At 37.9% G+C, this 27,660-nt stretch overlaps 1 protein-coding gene across 2 annotated transcripts in view; it reads left to right on the top strand.

The window, feature by feature from the left end:
* Positions 1 to 23,003, top strand: part of RANBP3L (RAN binding protein 3 like) — a 49,483-nt gene extending 26,480 nt beyond the window's left edge. For both annotated transcript variants that reach the window (XM_021076595.1, XM_021076594.1), the window contains 10 exons: positions 3,973 to 4,044; positions 4,408 to 4,535; positions 8,053 to 8,156; positions 9,251 to 9,335; positions 11,864 to 11,966; positions 12,538 to 12,668; positions 13,935 to 14,055; positions 16,075 to 16,217; positions 19,705 to 19,894; positions 22,199 to 23,003. In XM_021076595.1, coding sequence (XP_020932254.1) covers positions 3,973 to 4,044; positions 4,408 to 4,535; positions 8,053 to 8,156; positions 9,251 to 9,335; positions 11,864 to 11,966; positions 12,538 to 12,668; positions 13,935 to 14,055; positions 16,075 to 16,217; positions 19,705 to 19,894; positions 22,199 to 22,242 — 1,121 coding nt within the window. In that variant the 3' untranslated portion in view covers positions 22,243 to 23,003. The remainder of the gene's footprint in view (positions 1 to 3,972; positions 4,045 to 4,407; positions 4,536 to 8,052; positions 8,157 to 9,250; positions 9,336 to 11,863; positions 11,967 to 12,537; positions 12,669 to 13,934; positions 14,056 to 16,074; positions 16,218 to 19,704; positions 19,895 to 22,198) is intronic.

The following is a 27,660-nucleotide window of genomic DNA, read 5'->3' as shown; positions in this document are numbered from 1 at the left end:
CTAGCCTGGAACCTCCATATGATGTGGGAAGCGGCCCTAGAAAAAAAAGGCAAAAAAAAAAAAAAAAAAGATGTTACTACTGTAATTGTTTTGGGGTGCTGCAAACTGCACCTACATAAGATGGTGAACTTAATCAAAATGTGCGTGTTCTGACTGCTCCACCAACTGGCCCGTTCCCCCATCTTATCCCTCTGCTCAGGCTCCCTTTATCCTGAGACCCAACAGTACTGAAATAAAGCCACTTAATAACCCTACAATGGCCTCTAAGTGTTCAGGTGAAAGGAAGAGTTGCATGTCTCTCACTTTAAGTTAAAAGCTAGATAAATTAATCTTAGTGAGGAAGGCATATCTAAAGCCAAGACAGGCCAAAAAGTAGACCTCTTACACCACACAGTTAGCCAAATTATGAGTGCAAAGAAAAAATTATTGACGGAAATTAAAAGTGCGACTCCATTGAACACATGAATGATAAGAACGTGAAACAGACTTATTGCCAAGATGGAGAAAGTTCAGTGGTCTGAATGGAAGATCAAACCAGCCACAACATTCCCTTAAGCAAAGGTGAATCCAGAGCAAGGCCCTAACTCTTTTCGATTACATAAAGACTGAGAAAAGTGAGGAAGCTGCAGAGGAAATGTCAGAAGCTAGCAGAGGTTGGTTCATGAGGTAGAAGGAAAGAAGTCGTCTTGATGATATTGAGGTGCAAAGTGAAGCAGCAAGCGCTGATGTAGAAGCTGCAGCAGGTTATCCAAAAAATCATTAATGAAGATTGCCACACTAAGCAAGAGATTTTCCACGTAGATGAAACAGCCTTCTATTAGAAAAAGATGTCATCTAGGACTACATAGTTAGAGCGGAAGTCAATGTCCAGCTTCAAAGGACAGACTGACTCTTTCATTAGGGCTAATGCAGCTGGTAACTTTAAATAGAAGCCAATGCTTATTTACCATTTTGAAAATCCTAATCTACTTTGCCTATGTTCTGTAAAGGGAACAAGAAAGCCTGATGACAGCACATATTTTGACAACCTGGTTTACTGAATTCTTTAAGCCCACTATTGAGAACTACTGCTCAGAAAAAAAAGATTCCTTTCAAAATATTACTGCTCTTTGACAATGCCTTGGTCACCCAAGAGCCTGAATGGAGATGGACAGTAATGTTAATGATATTTCATGCTGGATAACACAATATCCATTTGGCAGCCCCTGGATCAAGGAGTTCAATTTTCAAGTCTTATTACTTGATAAGTACATTTTTGTAAAGTTATAGTTGCCTTAGATGGTGATTCCTCTGATGGATCTGGGCAAAGTCAGTTGAAAACCTTCTGGAAAGGGTTAACTATTCCAGATGCCATTAAGAACATCTATGATTCATAGGAAGAGGTCAAAGGTCAAAATATCAACATTACCAGAAGTCTGGAAGAAACTGATTCCAACCCTCACATGACTTTGAGGGATTCAAGATTTCAGTGGAGGAAGCAATTGCAGATGTGGTAGAAACAGCAAGAAAACTAGAATTAGAAGTAGAATCTGAAGATGTGACTGAATTCTTGATGAAATCTGAACAGACAAGGAATTGCTTCTTATGAGTAAAGTTGTTTCTTCACACCCTCTACCATGCATGAAAATAAACTCAAAATGGCTTAAACACTTAAATATAAGACAAGACAACATCAAACTCCTGGAAGAGAATATAGGCAAAACATTCTCTGAGATCAACCTTATGAATATTTTCTCAGGTCAGTCTCTCAAAGCAACAGAAATAAAAGCAAACATAAACCAGTGGGACCTAGTCAAACTGACAAGCTTTTGCACAGCAAAGGAAACCAAAAAGAAAACAAAAAGACAACTTACAGAATGGGAGAGAATAGTTTCAAACGATGCAACTGACAAGGGCTTAATCTCCAAAATATACAAACAACACATACAACTCAAAACAGCAAAAAAACCCAATAACCCAATGGAAAAAATGGGCAAAAGACCTGAATAGACATTTCTCCAAGGAAGATATACAGATGGCCAACAAACACATGAAAAAATGCTCAACATCCCTGGTTATTAGAGAAATGCAAATCAAAACTACTATGAGATACCACCTCACACCAGTCAGAATGGCCATCATTAATTTAAAGTCCACAAGTAACAAGTGCTGGAGGGGGTGTGGAGAAAAGGGAACCCTCCTCCACTGTTGGTGGGAATGTAAACTGGTACAGCCACTATGGAGAACAGTTTGGAAGTACCTTAGAAATCTATACATAGATCTACCATATGACCCAGCACTTCCACTCTTGGGTATATATCTGGACAAAACTTTCCTTAGAAAAGACATGTGCACCTGCATGTTCATTGCAGCACTCTTCACAATAGTCAAGATATGGAGACAACCCAAATGTCCATTGAGAGAGGATTGGATTCGGAAGATGTGGTATATATACACAATGGAATAATACTCAACCATAAAAAAGAACGAAATAGTGCCATTTGCAGCAACATGGATGGAATTAGAGACTCTCATACTGAGTGAAGTAAGTGAGATAGAGAAAGACAAATACCATATAATATCACTTATACCTTGAATCTAATATAAGGCACAAATGAACCTTTCACAGAAAAGAAAATCATGAACTTGGAGAATAGACTCGTGGTTGCCAAGGAGGAGGGAGTGGGCTGGATTGGGGAGCTTGGGGTTAACGGATGCAAACTATTGCCTTTGGAATGGATTAGCAATGAGATCCTGCTGTGTAGCACTGGGAACTGTGTCTAGTCACTTATGATGGAGCATGATAATGGGAGAAAAAAAGAATGTATACATGTCTGTGTAACTGGGTCCCCATGCTGTACAGTAGAAAAAAATGTATTGGGGAAATAACAATTTTTAAAAATTGCTATTATAATAGTAAAAAAAAAAGAAAGTTGTTTCTTGAGATGGATCTACTGTGGATGACGTTGCTGTGAAAACTGTTGAAATGACAACAAAGGATTTAGAATATTTTATATAAACTTAGTTGATAAAGCAGCAGCAGGGTTTGAGATGACTGACTCCAATTTTGAAAGTTCTTCTGTGGGTAAAATGCTATCAAGCAGCATTGTACGCTACAGAGAAATCATCCATGAAAGGAAAAGTCAGTTGTTGCTGAAAACTTCATTTGTTGTCTTATTTTAAGAAATTACCACAGCCACCTCAGTCCTTAGCAACCACTTCCCTGATCAGCCAACAGCCATGAACCTTGAGGCAGACCCTCCACCAACAAAAAGATTATGACTGAAGGCTCAGGCGATGGTTAGCACTTTTTAGCAATACAGTATTTTTAAATTAAGATATGAATATATTTTTTTCATACAATGCTGCTGTACACTTAATAGACTACAGCATAGTGTAAATGTAACTTTGATATGGTCTGGGTAACCAAAAAATTCGTGTCTTGCTTTATTGGGATATTTGCTTTATTGCAGTGGTCTGGAATCGAATAGGCAATATCACTGAGGTATACCTATAATTGTATTCTTGCAACAAAGACCATAGTCTCATCCCATTAATACACTTCCTAGAAAATAGCCTAGCATAATGGTCATCTTTGCTTCTCTCTTCAGGTATCATTAAAGAGTAGGGAAGGGGCAGAATTTGCTAACAGTTTTATAACATTCTATAAGGTATATATTAACGCACACTGATGGTTCACTACCAATTCAGATTTTATAATCTGTAGAATTTCAGTACTCGATTTCATGACTCTAAAGAAGACTGCATATTCCATTTGTGATCTAATTTTCAGTTATTTTTTTGAGAGTAAACAGACTGGTAGCAAAACTCATCTTGCCATCACACTTTCTTAGCAGAATCAGAGCTCTCATGAGCACTGCCTACTCCTGTGTTAGTGACAACAGCGACATCTACTGGTGAGTTTGGTACAGGACTGTTAAAACAGGGTAGAAACTGACACATAAATACAAAATTTTCTAATTTTTTTTACAGTGAAGAAAAACAATGTTTTTATGATACCAACTTTTGTGCAAAGAAAAATTGATACGAACAGTGCTGAACAAGGTATGTAGTTTCTCTTTATTATAAGGACCTTAAAATTTTTATGTTTTACCATTTGCGTCTTAACTCACGTGTGTGTGTGTGTGTGTGTGTGGTGTGTGTGTGTGTGTGTGTGTGTAGATAGGGCTCAGTGACAAAATATGAAGGAGGATATTTGATGAATGAAGTCTCATGGTCAAAATGAATAGTTATTGTGTAAAAGCTAGGCAGGAAGTAAGTAGTAGGCAACTTACTGTTTTGACTTTAATTAACAATAACTCTTCATTTAATCATGACTTTAGAAAATACGCATTAAATTAGTACACAATAGAGGGGAAGAAGTATTTCACTAAAGATATAGTAAGCCTTTAATTCTGTTCTTTTAAGGTCCTGTGAAAAATTCTGAACATGTTCTGAGACCTGCTATTTTACAGCCACCTCAAGCTCAAAGATGTGTAAGATTTGGACACAATGTGTTGGAGTCCTGCAAGACTACAGAAAAAAATAAAAATAGGGTAAGAAAACCTCCTCTGGTAGGACTGACCTCAATTCCTCATTCTTGTTTTGGTAGATTGTTGTGGGCCCCCACATCCAGAATTAGGGGATGCCTGAGCTTTGCTCTGTTGCTGAAGCAGCCACCAGGCTGGAGAAAGAGCTGGATGAGATGGCAAAAAGTTCTCAGTAACCTTATTAAACCTGTCCTCTTAAATTGGAGAGTTGGTCCCAGGTACGAGTCCTGTGGTCTCTCCTAGTTGTAAAGCTGAGTCTCACGAAGAGAGGGCCCTTGTGGTCTTGTTCTCATGCCCTGACCCCATGTGAGAATAGGGAGCGAGGAGGGCAGGGGCCAGGAAGTCAAAAAAAAGGAAAGGGCCACTTTTGTAGCCCTAACTGGTCAACACGCTAGTGTGGCTCTGCCCATTTAGGTCACTCCAGTGATCCATCCCAGACCCATCTTCATGGATAACAGGAGCAAGGAACTACCTCCAACAGTGTAATTGGAGTGCTTCAGAGGCCTCTGGGGACAGAGACCAATTCTCTCTCCAACCAAATTACTTGTTGTGGACCTTTCTAAGGAGATACTCATTTTGCTCAGACCATAAACGATATGGACTGGGGATATTCTGTTGCTATAGTTCTAGCTGTGTCTTCCAGAAGCAGACACTTGAGAAGAAGGAACACACGATCAATAGGTTGGAACCTGGAGATATTCCATTTGTCATTTGTTTCTAGCTAAACTATTGAGGGTCGATTACCTGGTTTGGCTTGGTTTTTCCAGACTGAACATGAGAACAGTAACACACAGAAGTATGAAAAATAACCAGTCATTTAACCAATTCTATGAAAAAATTCAATTTGGTACTAATCCTACCTCTGCCACTATCTATGTTGGCTTTCTTAGACAAAGAACTCACCTTTCTCCTTTTTTTTTTTTTGGCCTTTTCTTTAGGACCACACCTGCAGCATATCAAGCTTCCCAAGCTAGGGGTCGAATCGGAGATATAGCTGCTGGCTTACACCACAGCCACAGCCACGCCATGCCAGATCCAACCTACACCACAGATCATGGAAATGCCAGATCCTTAACCCACTGAGTGAGGCCAGGGATCGAACCACAACCTCATGGTCCCTAGTCGGATTCGTTTCCGCTGCACCATGACGGGAACTCCAACCTTCTCCTATATAACAGTGAAGTAAGGGAGCTGAACATCACGTTTGCTAATTTTTTTTTTTGTCTTTTTGCTATTTCTTGGGCCGCTCCCAAGGCATATGGAGGTTCCCAGGCTAGGGGTCTAATCGGAGCTGTAGTCTCTGGCCTACACCAGAGCCACAGCAACGCGGGATCCGAGCCGCGTCTGCAAACTACACCACAGCTCACGGAAACGCCGGATCCTTAACCCACTGAGCAAGTGCAGGGACTGAACCCGCAACCTCATGGTTCCTAGTCGGATTCGTTAACCACTGCGCCACGACGGGAACTCCCTGTTTGCTAATATTTTTATACTTCCAAATATTTTCCTTCGTAAGATATGATCTCAAAAAACCAATTAGGAATTTAAAAATCATTTCATCATTTATGCATGATATATGATGTGATTTTTTAGTGAAACAAGCTTTACATTTCAAATCAGTATATGATTAAACATTTCCATTTATACATAATCTAATAAACATCACCATATTAATCAAATTCTTTACTTAAGAAATGATGCATGTTGTTTAATTCATTTTAAAGTATGTAAGAAAGAATATGATGTATTGATCATTTTCTAAAATGTCACTGTGTAGTGTTTGATTTTCCTATGACATGTTCTATAAATTATAGATTAATATTTTTATTACACATTATGATATTAAAAGTTGATAATATTTATTCTTTGGTATGATGTTTGAAATCTTGCCCTGTATGTTTTTAAAATAAAAGTTATTAATGTATTTCTTGTACTTTCCTTCTAAGTAATGAAACATAAGAGAAATTTCCAGGCTATTGTTTGCAAGAATTTCTTCTTGAATAACTTACTAAAGAGCATGAATAGAACTTATTCCTAATTAGTGAAAAGCCTAATTGGATAGGTCCATCATTGAATTTTCTCTGTTTAATGATGATTTTTGAAGATCTCAAGACAAGCTATATATAAGATGCAACGTCAGAATTTGGACAAAGTGATATAATCCATAGATATAGTGAAAGTTATCTCTAGGTGAATTTTATGGAACCCTTACTTTTGTGTTCCTTATTAACTTGTATATCAAAACTAGAGCAATTTTCATTCATCCTGTCATTAATCAGTGGTAACTTGTATATAATTTAAACAATATATGCCTAATAAAAACATTTTAGCTGAGAGAAAAGTCATTTGAGAGACAGAGTCATAAGCATGTACTTTGATCTTTGCTAACCAATGGCACATACTCTCGACACATATTTCTCAGCTTTCAAATTCTTTTATAAAGGGAAAAATACTCAAACCTATTTTAATTGATTGATACAAAGCTAAAGGGGAAACAGACACTATTTACCTTTATTATTATTATTATTTTTTTTTTTTTTTTGCTTTTTTTTTAGGGCCAAACCTGCAACACATGGAGGTTCCCAGGCTAGGGGTCGAATCGGAGCTACAGCTGCTGGCCTACACCACAGCCACAGCCACACCAGATCCAAGCCACGTCTGTGACCTACACCACAGCTCACAGCAATTCGGATCCTGAACCCACTGAGCAAGGCCAGGGCTTGAACCCGAAACCTCATGGTTCCTAGTCAGATTCATTTCCACTGTGCGATGATGGGAACTCCCCTATTTACCTTTAAAGACATGAAGTTCCTGCAACATCTCTAAAAAATCCTGGTGGAGGAAGGGATGTGCCCACAAAACACTGAGGAGACTAGATCAGACAATTGATAGGGTTCTTTCTAGTTTTAAAATTGCTCACTCCTTCATTTAAATGTGAATGCAGATAATGTGCATATGTATATACATATCAGATGGAGTAGTTAATCGCTTAAGTTACTAGTTGAAAATTTCCAGAGGATGAGATGGAGTTTTCTCTCACACTGAGTGGGCATGATGGTGAAGCTCTTAGGATATTGAATAGTCCTGAAATATCTACTTAACTAATGTGTATTAGTTAAATTATATAGGGATTAAATAGTCCAAATATATATTTAACTAATCTAAAAACAAGAATTAACTTCACTTGGCTAAAAGGTAAAAGTAACAAAAGGAGGTGGGATTTCTGAATATCAGCGCACACACTCTGGAGTCAGTCAGACCCAGGCTCGAATATCAGCCCCTTCCTGGTGGCCCAGGCCTGGCCCAGGTCAGTTTAGTCACCTGTAAAATGTGGTTGACAGGAGCACAAAGTGTGTAGAGTTGTTTTGAGGGGTATATGAGAATGTATATAAAATGTTTAGGGCAGTACTTGAACACAGTACGTTTTCAATACATTTAACTAGAACTTGTTTCCTTGTCTGATGCTCCCAATATAGTAAGGCAGTTTAAATAAACTTTCTGATGGCTTTTTTTTTTCTTTCAGATTTCTGAGGGTAACTCATATTTGCTAAGTGAAAATGTACCAAGTGCCAGAATTTCAGTCCAGCAGGCTACTAACCAGAATGTTTTAGGTGCTACATCAGTAGGGTAAGTTAATGATGCAGAAACAGAAGTGTTGTTCTTTCACTCTTGCTTTCTTTTATTATTATAGCCATTTATGGAAAACAATTTTCTGACATTTACAGATAAACAGCCAAGGTTTCTGTTTGAAAGGAGAATTTATAAAGAATGCAAGTGTAAAATGTTTTTCAAAACATCTCTAAGATTTAAATACTATCATATCGATATGGGAGCATCTCTGCTGTCTCATTGACTTGAGTAAGAATGTTTCAAATAGGTATAGCTAAGTTATTATTTAGTTAGGCATTAATTATCTGTCTACTAGATTAGCCTTCCCTCCCCTTTCCCTGGCATTCTTTTCTTCCCGTCTCTTTAATTATTATTTATCAACATAGATTGGATAGACAACAAAGAAATATGCAAAGTGAAAGTTAGTATTTTTGAGCATCACCAGTGACAAGGGCATGTTTGATCTAAGAGAAGATTACAACCAGCTATAGATTAACTGGACTCAAGATTAGGGCCATGCAGGTACATTGGCTCTTACTGGGCACACTGGGGATGCAGTAGGGACCCCAGAGTACATGTGTCAGCAGATAGAGGGCTGCATGCCTTTGAGTGTCTCACTATGCAAAACACCTTAAACATTAAAGAAGAATTTCTGGGTGGGAAATACCAAATTAAACCACTGCACAGTCAAGTATTACCGACAAGCTAGATTGGCTTTGCTTTTGCCCTCAGACCTCAGATGGCTAAAAGCATTGGCCGGCTGGGAAGAGGAGTGCAGAGATTGGAAACTGGAGAGTCAAAAGCAAAAAGACAAGGGCCGGGCAGCTTCTCTGGTTGATCACACAGCCAATACAGTGATGGGCATGTGACCTGTTTGGACTGGTCTTGACCAGGGCTGTAACAGCTGTCAGATATTTTGAAAATCATCCCTGGAAGTAACCATCTCAAATCTTCCTTCATTTCTCATTAACTTCAGAGAAACAAAAGTTAGATATTCTTATGCTTTACATAAGTCTATTAAATCATCTGATTATTTCATGTGCTCAAGTTTAAAATGACTGTCTCCACTGCTATTATATTTAAAATAGCAAATGCTTATTTCTTTTCCTTAGATGTCAACCAAATGAAGATAAGCATTCTTTTAAAAGTTGCAGTTCTGATTTCATTTTTGGAGAAAACATGTTAGAAAGAGTTTTGGTAAGATTTCGGCAAATGTTTCTATTACTCTATAGAGAGCTGACCCTTCAAACTTCTGAAGACGAATTAATTAAAACAATGTTAAATTGGAGCATATTTTTTAACTTCTGGGTTCAAAGGAACATTTTTCTATCTCTAACTGGAAATATTCTCCTGGGAAGCAAGTCCTGCTTGTTAGAATAATAGACAAGTACCCACAGAGGAAAATAATTATATAATTATAACATTATTACTGATAAGAATATTAAATAGTTCTTTGACTTCCATTAAACAAAGGCACTCAAGGAAATCCCAGAATTACCTGCAATAATTAGATAAGCTTGACTGATTATGATATTTTAATAGTTTTTCAATAGCATTTTTCATCACAAGATGCATTTAGAATCATTTGCCAAATTTTTCTCATTCACCACAACCCTCTACTTCAAGCTTTTATAATGAAAAGCATTAAAATAATGCTTTTTTTTTTTTTTACTAGCAGTAAAAGGAATATCATAGTATACTTGCCTAGGGGAAGGTACTTGCCAAGTGAAATCCTCCATTATCACCATCATCCTTAATTAATACTGAGCATCCTCCTGCATGAGGCAATTGCTACTCTGTCCTCCTTCCAAAGCGCATGCTTCTAAAACAGAGCATGATCTTCAATGGGGAATTACACAGCCAAGTGGAGCAAAGGCGCCCATGGCTTTACCTGGTCCAGCCCAGACCAGAATTTGGCTGAGATAAGACAAAGAAGCGAGCTGGCCTTAGGGCTATTCATTACATGAAGTATCCCAAGGAGGATGTACAGATTTTAAAGCTTGTGTAGGAGCTCGGAATAGCAAAAAGGACCAACTCATGAGGCCTGTTCATTCCAAGATTTTTTTTTTTAATTCCCTTTTTTTGGGGAAGTTATTTATTCCAAGATTTTAAGGGCTTTTACGAATCTGTCACTTTTAAGACCTAACCTATTCTACAGCTGCTTCAGGCTGAACCCCAATTCCAAGAGGAGTGTCACAGCTTTTCAGCTTAGAGGCTCCCTTCTGCCATGCCCAAGGTGAAGGTCAGCTCCAGCAATCCTAGAGCTGCTGACCCACACGTTTGGATCTGAATCAGAATGGACCAACTTCCAGAGTGAAGTTCTGGACAACATATTTAGGCACATTTATTCCATATCGTTTATTACTAGATTGGCCCTAGATTAGTCATAGCTTCTGTAAGATGTCACAGATGCAAAATACTCTTCAGACCTTTTGGGATCAGCTTTAACATTCGACTCAATTTAACACACATGGATTGTGTTTTTATGATATATAAAGCATTGGCGTGGGTCTCAAGTTTGGTGGCATGTGACAATCATCTGGTGAGTTGTCCAAGGACTTCTTATGCTTGGTCATCTCCTCAAACCAATTAGACCAGGCTCTCTCTCTGTGGGTGAGGCCAGGTGTGATTTGAATGCACCGCCAGGATTGAAAACCACCTGGGTGAGTGTAAGGGAAGCGAGAGATTCCTATACAAAGGAACTACGGTGGGAGATTACAGGTTTGGAGAGAGGCAGTACCTGTGTGCGTGTCCTCTGGGCACTTTAAGTTCGATTTGGAAAGGGACCTGAGCTTCCTCTCTCTTCAAATTGCTAACATTCTAGGACAGCAGGAGTTGTACAGATCACCTGTGTTTGTCCTCTGGTTAATCCTGTAATCCTGCGGCCCTGGGATGTGGGGGCCAGGATGCCCTCCTGATTTGTTTGCTAACCATGTGTTTACAAAGTGAGCCATTAAACTTTCTGAGCCTTAGTTTCTGTTTTTTTAAAATGGAGATAATTACACCCGTCTCCAGCAGTTTTACCAGGTTATCTTGATGTCCATTTAAATAATGTGAAAGAATCTTGAGTTCATAAGGGAAAAGATCTAAACCTAAGTTCTGAAGTACAGTCCAACTCTCCCTGTTCTACAGGGGGCTATACAGGTGGTCACAAATGACATGGCAATCGCTCCATCTTTGCTCACAGGCATTGATTACAACACATATGCAAAGCCCTTAAAAGCGATTCAGTATATAGACTTGCAAGTGATTGCTGGCAAAATCTGTCTTCGAATAAAAGTTAGGTTCTTTCTGTAATGATGATCTGAGACAGCTAGTAGGTTCTCTGGACCACTTTTCAATTTTTTAAATCAATGGACAGAAAGAGTGGATTGATGGGAATACTGAAATACCCTGAGAAATTCACAAGAGTTGCACCTCCTTCTAGTTGGTGGTAGCGTGAACAGCTGCTACTTCCTTTTGGGTCTCGAAAACGTCTCCCATTGTTCCTGGAACTAGATCCCACCTGAAGTCGGCTGGTAGTTAACTAGATTGCTTCCTGAGATCTGAGTCAAGGTCTTCTAACAATGGGGAGGAGTTCCCTGTTTGGTGCAGAAGGAGCCCAATACAAAAACAGAGCCGTTGGGTTTGTTTGCCATGTTGAGACAGAATAACAAAAGTATTTCTGGGCCTACTGCAAATACATGAAGATAAAATGGAGTAATACATCTTCTCCCCGCCCCCAGGGTATTCAAAACCTCACCCAGTCTCACCTTGAAAATGATTCGTACATCAAGGAAAAGCCATTCAAATTCACTCTAAAATTTCCTATCAACTCTCCAAACTCAAGTAAGAGTTATTTCATTTATCAAATATTTGATTCAACTAGTCTATTTTATGTTTTTCCTGTCATTTGTTTAATATCGATGAAATACAAAAACAATGAAACAAATCCGACTAGGAACCATGAGGTTGCAGGTTCGAACCCTGGCCTCACTCAGTGGGTTAAGGATCCGGCATTGCCCTGAGCTGTGGTGTAGGTCACAGACACTGCTCAGATCTGGCGTTACTGTGGCTGTGGCGTAGGCTGGCAGCAACAGCTCCGATTAGGCACCTAGCCTGGGAACCTCCATGTGCTGCGGGTACGGCCCTAAAAAGACAAATGACAAAAAACAAAAAAAAATTTTAAAAAGCATATTATAAATATGGATAAATGATATATAAGCATTTAAAATATTTTGGCTTAATGATATGGGGGATTATTAGAGAGACTTGCCTAAATTCAAGCAATTTGATTTTCTGGAAACGCTCATTGTTATAAAAAAGCTAAGGAGACATGTATGTTAACAGGGGCAAGAACGACCTTTCACAGCAAAGAAAAGGGAGCCTTTTACATCTTTTTCCCCCTATTTTCTCTTAGGAATAGACTCTACTAAAGATATATCCCTCATTGAATCAGCTGCTGCTTTCTCTTCTAAACCCTCACCAAAATATTTGCTGGAGAAAATTGATGTTATAACAGGGGAGGAAGCAGAACACAATGTGTTAAAGGTCTGTATATCAGGTATTGCTCTTTTTGGTAGTATTTACATATGAGCAATAAAATTATCCCCAGCAGAGGAATCTTTAAAAATAAAGGCAGAAGGATAGCTTTCATAAAGACTGAGCTGCTTAAATAAAAATGTTAGGGGCTTCCAAAGATTAAACCAGTATTTTGTTGTATTCTTAAGTTTGTACATGTAATTTTGCAGGAAAATGGGATTACAACCTTTCACGTTGGTTCCGTAGGAAGAAGACAGCCGAGGACCCTGTCTTAAAATAACTTCAGACCTATGTTTTATATTTCTCATGTCGGCTTTTATAATCAATTATATGGTTTAAAATTGTATTTACACTGAGGGTTACAAATGCAGTTAAGAGTAAGTGATTTCAACTCAAGACAGTTACAAAGTATTGTTTTCCTTTAAAAGTTCTTTTAAATAAGTTTTGAATTTCACATGAATCAAGAATTCACAGATGTAGTATATGGTATCACACAGAGTATTTGAATATTGAGTGGCACAGCTATCAGTCTAGGCATCTGAAACATAATTACTACAACTTAACCATTTTCAACAAATCACAGATTTCCCTTAGTCTTTCTCCATCTGCTGTTACCCCAAACCCCCTTCATTTCCATTTTCTTCCCCCATGATCTACTGATACATTTACGTTAGATTAATCCCAGATTCACTGGAGTAATCACCAGGGGTGAGGCCCTGACATGCTATATTTTTAACCAGTCATCTAGGCGATTCTTGTACACAGTAATATTCGAGAACTACTTGTAGGCATTAAATTACAGTATGGTATTCTGTGATGTCACAACCTAGTTCTTTTGCTGTATTTGCCAAAAATTTTCAAGGATACAAATAGTACCATGATTCCTTTATGTTTAAATAAATTACATAGCTCAAATAACATTGTTTAGTTTAAGAGTTGATACATGTAGATATATTGTTAAGTGAAAAAGCAAGATGCAGAAAGTATGCATGGTATTCTAACATTTATTGAAGAAAATAGGGGAAATATATATATATATTGGGGGTGGAACTAGGGATGGTGGGGTACTTTTCACTTTGTACAGTGTTTTGCTTTTTAATGTTTGAACTATGCAAAAATTGTCCAGTTTTAGAAGTTAAATAAATTATTAAAGTTGATGTAGAAATCATTAAAAGGTTACTCTAGTAAAATATCAGACAAAATTGTTATAGCATAGGAAAGAAATCATTTTGAAAAATTTTCTATATTTTAATATTAAAAAAAATTGTCCTTTAGATCAATTGCAAGCTTTTTATATTCAACAAACCAGCACAATCCTGGATTGAAAGGGGAAGAGGAGCTTTGAGACTGAATGACACAGCTGGCAGTGACTGTGCAACATTCCAGTCAAGACTAAGTAAGGAATCTTTTTTTTTGTCTTTTTTTTTTTTTTTTGTCTTTTTGCCTCTTCTAGGACCGCACCCGCAACATATGGAGGTTCCCAGGCTAGGGATCTAATCAGAGCTGTATCCGCCAGCCTACGCCACAGCCACAGCAAGGCCAGATCCGAGCCACATCTGCCACCTACACCACAGCTCACGGCAACACTCTGGATCCCTAACCCACTGAGCGAGGCCAGGGATCAAACCTGAAACCTCACGGTTCCTAGCCAGATTTGTTAACCACTGAGCCAGGACGGGAACTCTAGGAATCATTTTGTAAAGCAAGTCACACTACTTCTCAAGGCAAAAAATTTCCAATATAGTTACGCATTATTTTCTAGAGATGTGTCATGTGTCAGTAAATTAGACTGCTGAAAACAAAATTGTTTCTGATGCACTACAGGGGCTTCCTCTTTAAAGTAGGCTCTGATGTCAGACTACACAGGTTTCAGTTCTGGCTCCATCCCTAACTGGTGACACTGGACACATTACTTAGTCTCCCTCTGCTCCATGTGCATCAGTTTAAAATGGAGATGATAGTAGTCCATGACTTAGTGAGTGACTGTGAAAAATCAGTGAGATAATGCACGAAAAGCAGATATGACAGAGCCCAGCACACACCCAAATAATAATCTCAATGTTATTTAAAGGAATAGGATGAAATTATTTTTGAAGGGTAACAGGTTTTCTAAAAGAGAATTTTGGCCCTATTGCTTATTCTTGGCATTCTAAACATGGTGTGTGGGTTGGAATGAAGGGTCAGTTTTCAAGTAAATGCGTGTGGTTATTGAATCCTGCAGGCAGAGTGTTGTTCAGAATCTGGTCAAACTGAAAAACAGAGGAGATTTTGGCATCCCAAAAGACACACTGGGCATTGTTCAGAGGCCCAAACTGAAAGTAAACACAGGCAAATATCTGGGCAGGGGTGGAGGCGTTTACTTGTCCATATTGGGCAGTCAAACTTGTGGCAGAGACCACAGATAGAAGTTAGTATATGATATTAGATGAGTTTTAGATATCAAGCTCAAGGAAGGAATAAGGAATAGAATTCAGACTAAGAGAGCAGGAACACTAGTGAATAGGTTTTTAAATAACCCAACTAAGTATCATTCTCAAGGCATGTACTAGTTTTTTTCTACTCTGGTTTAATTTCACTCCTTCCACCACCTGCCCCCAAAACACAGAAAACAAATTGTCTTTTAATTATACAGATAATACATGTTCCTTAACAGAAAACAGAAAATATGGATCAACAAAAAGAAAAAAATGAAATTACTCATACGTCTATCTTCCTGTAGCTGCTAGCCTCTGTCAATGAAATATATTCTTTTAGACCTTGTATACAATATATTGAAAAATTTGTGACTCATGGTGTTTATATTGCTTTGCAATCTGATTCTTTCTTTTACATAGTACACCATGGTCAGCTTTCTACATCAGGTTATCTTTCCTCAGTATTCATAATGGGTTCAGAATATCTTCAATAGCTACACTATCATTTATTTAACTATTTCCATTTTTTGAAAGCTTAAAGTTTTTGTTTCACTGTTCTCCACTGTAAGCAACTCTTGGGTAAATAGGCTTCAGATCACTAGATCTTCGAAGAGTTCTAAAATTTTAACCATTCTTAAATATTATAGTACAAAAATAGCATTTTTAGCATTTAAGCTGAAAAAGTGGTGGTCCAACATAATAAGCCCAATTTTGAAACCAAGTTATAATCTAGTCAATTAAATTACAATTTAATAGTGAAAACAGGGAGTTCCCCAGTAGTCTAGCAATTAAGGACTTGGCATTGTCACTGCTGTGGCTCTGTTCAGTCCCTAGACTGGAAACTTCCACATGCTGTGGGCACAGCCAAAAAAAGAAAAAAGAGAAAAAAAAGTAGAGTCTGAAAAACAACTAGATTTATTTGCTTTCAAAATGGTAAATTCCTCTGGAAGGTTAAGGAGTCAACTGTTTTGAAGTCTGATAAATTCACCTTCCTATTCTAGTTATGCGAAATCAAGGCAGCCTGAGGCTGATTCTCAACAGCAAACTCTGGGCTCAAATGGAGATTCAAAGAGCAAGCCACAAAAATTTACGAATAACAGCTACTGATTTAGAAGACTATCATATCAAAGTGTTTTTAATTCAGGTAAGTGAAAAATTTTAGAACAGAGGATTGATTATCTTACTATATTTACAGATCCTTTGCAGTTACTAAATTGTTTTTTCATTTTATTATAATAACCTATACCACTGGCAAAAAGTCAGGCATTATCATTGTTTACCATCTAATATAAGACGTAAATTTTACATTAAATTTAGAGGTTACCACTAAAATCTATAGCAGAACTGGTCCCAAGACATTTGTATTGGTATATGCTGTCAAACCTCCACATTTTTCTTTACTATTAAAATTATGTCAACAGTATTACTAAATTACCAGAGACTACTGTCAGGATTCAGGATACAAAGTCTGATGCTTAAACCCCAAGCTGAAATTGAGGCTTTGAGATCACTGGAAAGGAACCAGCAAGAAATGGAAAAACCCAGAGCTAGCAAGTTAAAACAACCTGTCCAATTGCAAATTCCAATTCTGGACATGAGTCAATCTCCAAGGCAACAGGATGCGAGAACAGTTTTACAGTTTTCGCTCTTTTGGCAGCAGGAATGCTTGACCTCAAATACGAGATCCAGGCAAAAGAGTCAGAGCTGGCAGGAATCAGACCACAAAAAAGGCTGGATTTCCTCCATAGGCTGAGACTTAGGAGACTGAGTATTCAAGTGACTCAGGCAGAAGATGACAAGTAACTTAGCGAACATATAGTACTGGGAAAAAAAAATAGTTGGCAAGTACCCACTGATGAAAAACCAAAGGTTTTATTAACCACCAGTAAGTGTTAGGTATAAATGATGTTGAGTATTAAGACATTAGAGGGATATACCCAAACCCTACTTACCATTTAGGGAGATGATACTGGATACTCTGCTAGTCCAGATGGCCTTGCCTTTGAGTGGGTAAAGCAACAGGCCTGAGACTCACATTGAGACTGAGACTATGATTAGATCAGATTAGATTAAATCTAACTAAGATTAGATTCTGTTGCTCAATACCTGGCCCATGGTGACTTTTTAAATTGAGGGATAATTTTTAGTGGCTAGCGAACAAAATGCAATGAAAATCACCCCGAATTCTACTCCCAGAGATGGCCACTATTAACATTTTTGCCTTATATTCTATTTTAGAATATATATGTGTGTGGGTACATGTATATATATATATATATATACATATGTGTCATATTGTATGACCTTCAGGCAAGTTATTTAGCCTGCCTCAACCTGATTTTACCCAGCTGCCAATGGAAGACAATAATATATACTTTATAAAGTGACTGAGAAGATTAGATAGCTAATATTTGATTGTGAAATACACATAAGTAATCTTTTCACTTAATGAAAATGAGTGTTTTCTGTTATTAAATAGGAGTTCATTCTTCAAGAATTCTTTTATAGGAGAAAATAATTCTGTTCTATTATGTACCATAATTTATTCCATTAATTCCACTTTGTTAAATACTTTGCTAATTTACTGTTTGTTATTATAAATTCTTCAAGGAATTCTCTATGTACATACATGTTAATTCTCTTAGGAAAAGGTTTTAATTTGTCTTGATGAATTTCTCTGCAGAAAGATTCAACCAATTTTCATTCTCACTAGCATTTTCTTACGGTACTTTCTGGAAATTTTTTTTTTTTTTTTTTTTTTTTTTTTTGTCTTTTTGCTATTTCTTGGGCCGCTCCTGCGGCATATGGAGGTTCCCAGGCTAGGGGTCTAACCAGAGCTGTGGCCGCCAGCCTACGCCAGAGCCACAGCAACGCAGGATCCGAGCCGCGTCTGCAACCTACACCACAGCTCACGGCAACGCCGGATCGTTAACCCACTGAGCAAGGGCAGGGATCGAACCCTGAACCTCATGGTTCCTAGTCGGATTCGTTAACCACTGTGCCACGACGGGAACTCCTGGAAATTTTTTTAAGCATTACGAATTTGTTGTTCAAAGAATACATCATTGTGCTCTTACTTATTCTGAATTTCTTGAATGAAAATGTCTGAGTGAATTTGGCAAAAGGAAATGTAATCCAGGGAAAGGCATATTTAAAGATCAATGTAGGAGTTCCCGTCGTGGCACAGGGGTTAACAAATCCGACTAGGAACCATGAGGTTGCAGGTTCGGTCCCTGCCCTTGCTCAGTGGGTTAACGATCTGGCGTTGCCGTGAGCTGTGGTGTAGGTTGCAGTTGCAGCTCAGATCCTGCGTTGCTGTGGCTCTGGCGTAGGCCAGTGGCTACAGCTCCGATTAGACCCCTAGCCTGGGAACCTCCATATGCCGCGGGAGCAGCCCAAGAAATAGCAAAAAAAGACAAATAAATAAATAAAGATCAATGTAGAAAAGTCAAGGAAGTAGAATAGTATTTATATTTCAATTACAAACCCTCTTTCAATATTTGTTATTGTTACTAAAGAAAAATTATATTTTTGCACATGATATAAAAAATTAAATGAGTCAGGTCAACAAATATTTACTTAACATCTCCTATGTAATATCTAATATGATATGAGAAACAAAAATGTTTTAATTAATGTATAGTTATTTTTCCCTAAAGATAATTAAGGCAACTTAAGAACATGCAAACAAAAAAATATATTTTAAGACCCATTTCCCCAAAAGTCGACATATTGTTGGTTCAACCCTCAGTTCTTGGCTTTGTACATTCAATAACTCTCTGCAGGATTAGCAAAGAGAAAAGTTCTCCCAGATTTTCTTTGAAATCATGAAAAGATACAAAAATGTAAACCACTAATATGTTACCTTAAAGAGCACTGACTCTGATGACGAACCAAGTCTCAGGCAATCTGCCAACTAGCTGCGTAAACTCAGAGAAGTCATGCCTTTCTGAGCCATAATCTTCTTATCTGTAAAGGGAAGAGGAAACAAGTGTACATTAAATACCTGTACTGTGTGTTTTTGCTAATATAAATGGCATAAATAATTAATGGCAACAATAATTAATTTATTTTGTTATGAGGATTTAAGAAATAAAAATATAATAACAGCAAATGTTATACCATGTTATTGGTAGCATCATTTTTTATATTAATAGCTATAAAAATAGCAAAGTATTGAAAGCAAGGATTTCTGATGTGTTCATGGTACAATATTATAGACCAGTCAAAGGAGCTTTGCTTTTCTACAGAGCTACACAGCGTGCAGGGGATGTCTAAGCAAGTGATATAAAGGCAATGAAAGTCTTTTTTCCCCTCTAAGCCTACAATTTCTACAGTGAAAAATAGTTAAGGAAGGATGGTCTTAACAAATTCAAAGAGAAATTCTAAATCACAGAATTTCATTTTCTCAGTTTAACAAGCACAAAATTGAGAACTCATAAAATTATCTGCTTTTGGATTCAAGTTGGCTCAAGAAGAATTGGCGCTATACCCTTTAGGTTTCAGGGTTATTTACACCCTGTTTACACCAAACAATTCCTTCCTTATTAACAGGGAAAGATTACAAATCTGTAAAACAAGGTTATTATTAAGTTACTTATATTCTTAACAACTTACTTTCCCTCTTGCAGGCCAGTGCCAAAGATACAGGACGCTTGCACACAGCCATACATCATCGTCTTGTTGCACTTCGAAGCTTTGAAGAGCAGAAAGATGCAAATCAAGCTGAAAGCCAGTCAGAAACAGTCCTCCAACAGTTAAGCTCTGATAGCTGTGATGAGGATGAGGATGATCTCAGCCAAGTCACCAAAACCAGATCAGGTAAAGAACTTTTCTTTTGCTAGATCAGAGGTTTTGCTAGATCAGCGAGAAATCTTATTTGTAATCCTAATACGTGAAATAGATTTTTTTAAAGTGGACCTTAAGTTCAAAGTGTGCAAGGGTTAGAGCCCTACATGTTTGGATCTGAGAAGGGTTTGAAAACCCCTGTGAACCTGCACATCATTTGCATACACATTTCATAAAAGACCATATGTACAATGTAAAGTATTAATGGATACACTGAAACTAAACATTTACTCATATTTCTTTTCACTTGTTCAAATTCTCCTATTATTGGCTATAATAGGAGAAATTATAAATACTTGTAATGGAGCCACTACTTTGGCTTGAAATACTGAAAAATACTGTTTATTCCTTTTTTTTTTTTGGAATTTGACTGCTTTATTTTCAAGCCTCAGGCAAAAGTGTTCATTCTCTTTTATTTTAATTCTCTTTTATTTTAATTGAGCAAACGTGCAGTGGAACCAGTGGTAAATGAGTTCATAGGTTTTACTGCTTGTCCTGATGCGTGAATTTAAAACTAAAATTCATCATACAAGTTCCTGCTGTGGCACAGTGGATCTGGTGTTGTCTCTGAGCGGCTTGGGGTCGCTGCTGAGGTGCAGATTCCATCTCTAGCCCAGGGCGGTGGGTTAAGGATCCAATGTTGCTGCAGCTGTGGCGTAGGTTGCGCTGCAGCTTGGATTCAATCCCTGCCCAGAAACTTCCATACGCTGTGGATGAGGCCCCAAAACAAACCAAACCAAACAGAAATCTAAAATGCATCATTATTTTCGGAGAAAAACATTGTAAGGAAATAATAATCCCAGCTTTGTTATATAGCTGTTCCAATAAAATCATCCAAGTATTTTCAGTAATAGTTTCATTTAGCTCTGAATTCTGCTCTACAGTGGACTGACAAAATAATGTTTTAGCAAGCATTTTGCCAATTTTAACCATTTTAAACCCTAAAAGCTACTTTTAATTTTTTTCCCCCTTTGTACAACTACACTTGCAGCATATGGAAGTTCCTGGGACAGGGGTCAAATTGGAGCTGCAGCTGCAGGCCTATGCCGCAACCACAGCAAGATCAGATCCGAGCCGCATCTGCTACATAGCTTGTGGCAATGCCGGATCCTTAACTCACTGAGCAAGGCCAGGGACCGAACCTGCATCTTTACAGACACTATGTTGGGATCTTAACCTACTGAGCCACAACAGGAACTCCTTAAAGCTATTTTAATCATACATACTTCAAGAATCTATCAAAGAACAAGTACAGAACTTGATGAAATAGCTTCCTTGGCCTACTATTAAAAATGGAATTGAGGAGTTCCCATAGTGGCACAGAGGAAATGAATCCGACTAGGAACCGTGGGGTTGCAGGTTCAATCCCTGGCCTCGCTCAGTGGGTTAAGGATCCGTCGTTGCCATGAACTGTGGTATAGGTGGCAGACGCAGCTCGGATCTGGCGTTGCTGTGGCTGTGGTTGTAGGCCGGCAGCTATAGCTCTGATTGGACCCCTAGCCTGGGAACCTCCATATGCTGTGGGTGTGGCCCTAGAAATGGCAAAAAGACAAAAAAAAAAAAAGGAATTGAGAAGAAAAATGCACAAAACATGCAGAGCAGGACCATAAACTGCTAGACTCAGCAAGTTAGAGAACTAAGTGAATATGATTGTTCTTGTTACTACTAAACAAATGGTTTATTATTTTTTGGAATCTATGAAGTGTATAAATAAAATTCTTTATATTGTTATACTACTTATATTGTCAATAATAAAATGGGGTCTATTAGAAAATGACGGTATCCATTACAAGTGTTAACTTGCAATAAGGATTATTCAATGGCAAAATTAGCTCATTAACAAATGATACGTGTTTATGAAGAGAATCTATATTCTACTATATTCTATTTTAGAAACTACATTCATACAAAATGAGAAACAATGAAAATGAGGCAAAGTAACTGTCAATCTTAAGAACCCCCCTTTCCATACCTTTCTCCATTTTCACTTAGTACCTTCTGCAGGAGGTATTGCATACAAATGCAAAAATATTATGGAAGCAATAAGATGTCTGATTTTTTAAAACGTTGTTACCCATGAATCAAGAAAGGCTTTAATTATCTGAAAATGTCACATTTAAAATTAGTGACATTTCCAAATGGTACTCATAAAAATGCAGATTCTATATATTTCACTTCCTCACTAGAAGGCATATTCATGACTATTCATGTTCAGTTGTATTCACCATTAAACCTAACTGAATATAATATTATATATTATTTAAATTTATATCACAGACTCTTCTAGGTGGACCCACAGACAGTCAGTTGTCTGTCCATGAGTGCTACCTACTGTAAACAAGACAACATCTACAAAAAGATCACCTTCCTGAAAAAAACTAAACCACCTAAGTAAATGAGAAGATCTATTCATTCCTTGAACAGTTGTTATAGAAAGCTCAAAAAATATAATTTGCTGCAATTAAAATCTTTGTCTTATGTAGTCTAATAATTCTGAGGTTTTATATTTTGATCATTGAGGAGAAAATGACAGAATTTAAGAAATACACAGCCTTTGGACCTTCCAAATTTATCACTTTTAAAGCAGTTAATTTAGAATAGGATTTGGTAACGAATTTGGACTCTTCGTCACATTGATGGATACAATAATTAAAATTTCAAATCACTAGATTTGATAAATATTTAACTGAAATTGTTTATTTTTGTCATATGTTATCTGGCCATAAAATATAGCATTTTACAAAACTTCCAAAGTCATTTCTTTGAAAAACATTACAACTGCATGATGACATCTCATAAAATCATGTTTTCTCCTGGGAAATGTGTATTTTCATTTTACTTTTGGATTTCTTAATTCTGTAAGATTACATATTCATGATATGAATTCCTTTAAAAAGAGGATCTGTTCTTGCACTTGTATCTACTGCACCTTATATATGCTTAACTCATGGTCAGTATTGATAGTTGTTGAGAATGAACAAAATACATTACCTATGTATCCAAATAGTAAGTAAACAAAAAGTGAAATATGTTAACTTGTTCTTTGCTTGATTTATGTAATAAAATTGTCATTAATATTCTAGTAGGTGTGGCTGTACAGAGACCTTTTTAAAAAAAGATATATCATATGTAGCCAAATGAATTTTTTTCTTAAATGCCATTATTATGGTAAACCACAGTAATTGCAACAATCATGCAATATAATTTTGATGCTCCTCTTTTGGGATTTGGTACAGAGACACTTTAGGAGTCACAGGAGAAAATTAGTCTCAGTGCTAATAGACATATTTCATTTTTCAATTCAGTTTGACCACCCCATGGCTTCAAAATGACTTTTGATTGTGATTGCCAAACCATTCTCCTATTAGACGCATCTTAATCTACTGCAAGCTGGGTGGTTTAAACACCTGAAATTTATTTCTCACAGTTTGGGAGGCTAGGAAGTCTAACATCAAAGTGCTGGCCAGGTAGGTTTCTTCATCTACGCTTTTCGGCTTTTCTGTACCCTTTGTCCCTGCTCTCCCTTTAATGTGAAGAGATCAATCATACAATAATATTGATTTCCATAAGTTACTAAGTACGTAATTTCAAAGCATACATCTCTCATAGAAGCTGCTTTTTATTAAAATTTACTTTGATAGGAATTCCCCAGTGGCTCAGTGAATTAAGTCTCCAAAATTGCCACTGCTGTGGCTCTGGTTGCTGCTGTGCCACAGGTTTGATTCCCGGCCTTGGGATTTCCACGTACCAAAGGTGCAGCCAAAAAAAGTTTACTTAAGTAGTCCCCCAATATACTAGGTATACATTTTATATGAATATCCAGTTACATATTAGCATAATCTAAACATCCTTTCTATCAATAGGACTTTTGCACCAAGTTATTCAGCTTAATTATAAGCCAGCAAAATGGTGTTTTTTAAAATTATTTTACATCAATTACTGCCAAAGCCAGGAACCCTTAGTTGTTGGAGACTAATACCTTATACAGGTCTTAGAGTATATGGGTGTCTTTGCGTGTGTGTGTGTGTGTGTGTGTGTGTGTGTGTGTGTCTTTTGCCTTTTTAGGGCGGCACCCACAGCATATGGAGGTTCCCAGGATAGGGGTCTAATCAGAGCTGTTGCTGCCGGCCTACACCACAGCCACAGCAACAACAGATCCCAACCACATCTGCGACCTACACCACAGCTCACGTCAACCCCAGATCCTTAACCCACTGAGCAAGGCCAGGGACTGAACCCACAACCTCATGGTTCTTAGTCGGATTTGTTCACCACTGCGCCATGATGGGAACTCCTATGGGTGTCATTTTTTAAAAAGCCAGGAGAGGGTATATATCTTTCATAGTCAGAATGTACAAGAGGTGAGCTGGAGGGAGCTCTAGGGGTTAGGAGGGATAAGTCTTAATTAACTGTTGTAAATCTTCAAGTAGTGACAACTACAATGATACATAATTATTCCCATAAAATGTTGAGAACAATTAAGCTTGCTTGAGATGTGGCTACGAGGTGTTTGTGTAAGGGTCATTCACTAGAAAAGCATACCAGCTTTGTCAAAAGTTCAGTCAAAAGCAGCTTTGTCAAAAGGGCTGAAAACCTGTAATAATACAGATTTTTAATTATTTGAGGGTAGTTGAAACTGATATTAAATATGTGAATACTGGAGTTCCCATCGTGGCTCAGCAGAAACAAACCTGACTAGCATCCATGAGGACGCAGGTTTGATCTCTGGCCTTGCTCAGTGGGTTAAGGATCCATGTTGCCGTGAGCTGTGGTGCAGGCCACAGATGTGGCTTGGATCCCCAGTTGCTGGGGCTGTGGTGTAGGCCAGGAGCTACAGCTCTGATTCAGCCCCTAGCCTGGGAATCTCCGTATACCATGGGTGTGGCCCTAAAAAGACAAAAAAAAAAAAAAAAAAAGTGAATGCCAACACATTGCAATGGCCAGATTATACCCATGGTACTGAGTAATTTTTGACATCAGATTTGGAAATGACAAACTCGAATACATGAACATATTTGAAATTTCTAAGATGATAATGGAAACTATGGCATTGGAGGAGTTATTGAAATAACTGGCAACTGTTTAGCTTAATAAAGAATTGATGTATAATAGTTTTCAAACAATTAGGGAATTACCAAAATTTCTGCCAATCTTGTGGATATAAAAGATTATTTCTCTATTACCTTAATTTGTATTTTTCCAATTTCTAATAAAGTTGAGCCTTTCAGATATTTGAAAGTGCTTGCATTTCTTCTAAGAAATCTCTTTTCACAATTTTTGCAAAGCTAACCATGTCATTTTTTCCTTTTACTTCCTTCCTAACATATACAGGATAAAGCCACTTCCTAAGGAAAGCTTAATGCTTTCCAGGACTTTCCCCGCCTACCTCTCTAGCCTCCCTCACCTCCCACTGTTGCCTTCCTCCCTGGAAATGCTCTAAGAATTCAGAACTGCTATTTTGTTGCCCCATACCTTTGCTCATGCTGTTTCCTCTGTGGAATTCCTTTCTTACTCTTGCTGATTCTGGCTAATACCGAACTCATTCTTTAAGGCTTAGTTTAAGACATTTCCAAAAAGTTTTCCCTAACTCCTCTTAGGCTGAGTTAAGACCTGTTCCTCCGAATTCCTATCACATCCTGTGTATAATTTTATCACTGCACAGACTTTATGTTCTTCAAGGGAAGAGACTCCTTTTTATTTACCATTTTAACTCAGGCACCTAGCAGGATGTCTTGACCATAGCAGGCAATCAAGTATAATCTGAACTCCATTGACATGTGTTGTATGTATAAGACTCAAGAGGCGTTATCCAACAAGAAGCTAGAAATAAGGAGGTAACATCCTTACAGCCTGGGCTAGAGTTACTAGTTGTAGCTGAAGTAAAAGGGCTAATATTTGCCAAGTGAGTACTTCGTAATGAGCATATGGCTATGCATCTGCACATACCTTTACGACTTTAAAGGTAGCTATTATATTTTGTATACGCAGAAGTAGGCTCAGAAAGGTTAAGAAATTTGTCCAAGGTTGACAGAAGTAATAAATAACTGGGATTTGAACCCAGGTCTTTTAAAATTCCAAACTCAAGCTCTTTTCATTACACAAGAATATAACAACTCAAGCAGAAGAGGAGAAGAGAGAGAGAGAGCGACAATGAAGGGAAGGGAAGGCAAGGCCAGGCAAAGCAGGGCAAGGGAAGGGAAGGATACATCCGGAACACAAGCTTAGGAAGAAGAACCCAGAAAGGGGACAGATAAATGGGAGGAACACCGTTAGGGACTGGTGTGTTGTAAGCCAGAGTATAACATTTCAAAAGGAAGTGATGACCATTTTAAATGCTGCAGAAAGATCTAGTCATTCAAGGGAGGAAAAATGTCTTCTGAGTTTATAATCAGTTCTTTGGTCACTTTGGAAATGGCAGTCATTAGTCAGGTTGCGGAGAGAAATCAGATTACAACAGGGTGATGAATGAAGAGGAAGCAGGGATGTGGCAATGATGGGCCAGCTACTCTTTCAAGAATCCTAGTTAACAAAGTGAAGACAAACAATGTGTAAAAAGCCAGGGCTTCGACAGTTGGTGTTTTTTAAGAAAATGTAAAGATGTCAGGTACATGAGCATCTTTAAGTAGTGAAGAGGACAATCCAACAGACAGGGAGAATTAAAGATATTTTAAAGGGGATAACTTGATGGAGTACTATTTTCGAGGCAGTGGAAGGAGATGGGATCCACAAATATCAGTGGACAAAGTGATATCCCAAATGGGAGGTCAATGTAGATAAGTTCGTAACTGGAAATGGGGGTGGATGCAAAAGTAAGAGTTTGTACCTGTGAAATGGGTAGAGAAGAGGTCTGAAATTTTGCATATGCATGAAAAAACTCATATATTTTGATCCAAACAGGTTTTCTAGATTCATTTTTTTTCTGTCAAATGGATCAATTAATAGTCTCCTAGTCACCCAAGTTTCAAACTTCAGTGTCATCTGTTGACTTCTACCTTTTATTCCTTCCTAATATCTAAGGCATTATAAAGTGTTGAAATGATAAGCACAGAAAGGACCTTGAGGATGTCCAAAGTTATAAATCAGTAACTCACATCCCACAGAATTTAAAAGTGTGCCTAAGAGTCCACTACTAGTTGCTATTTGCAGCTGCTGTGGGGCAAAGTTCGAGGCCAGAAGGGGTCAGTGACCTACTAAAAGCAAACATCTATCAGACCCCACCTATTGTGTATTTCCCAGGCTAACATACTAACTGGCACATAGTAGGGACTCAATAAACATTCAATGGACCCTTGAGTGAATGTCCGTGGTGGGTGGCTTGCTGAAAAGTAAAATGGAATCAACTTGGGTTTGACAGAATCTTGGTATCACACTAGTTCAACTTCCTCACTTTATAGATGAGGATTCTGAGGCCCAGGTCCCAAAGATGAAGCAACTTGCCCAAAGTCCAAAAGCTAGTTACTGATAGTGCTAGGACTACAAAGAAAAGAGGGTGCTAAAGCAAATGGATCTAAAGAGTGAGGGGGAGAAACAAATAGGATGTGCACTGTCATTTGGTTCTCTTCCAATAATAGGAGGATTTCTTCCATTTCCATTACATCTACTCTAGCTCAGGTACAAGTGTAACTGTTGGCAGCGCCCAAATCTCCTTCTTCCTCTTGCCTACCAATTTGTTCCACATTCCAGACCTAGATCAATTGTCCCCAAACATTGCTCTCAGGACTCAATTTTTCCAGTCAAAA

The sequence above is a fragment of the Sus scrofa genome, chromosome 16 (assembly GCF_000003025.6).
Source record: "Sus scrofa isolate TJ Tabasco breed Duroc chromosome 16, Sscrofa11.1, whole genome shotgun sequence".
Lineage (NCBI taxonomy): Eukaryota > Metazoa > Chordata > Mammalia > Artiodactyla > Suidae > Sus > Sus scrofa.
The sequence above is the reverse complement of the archived record's forward strand: the minus strand, read 5'-3'. Positions and strand labels throughout refer to the sequence as shown.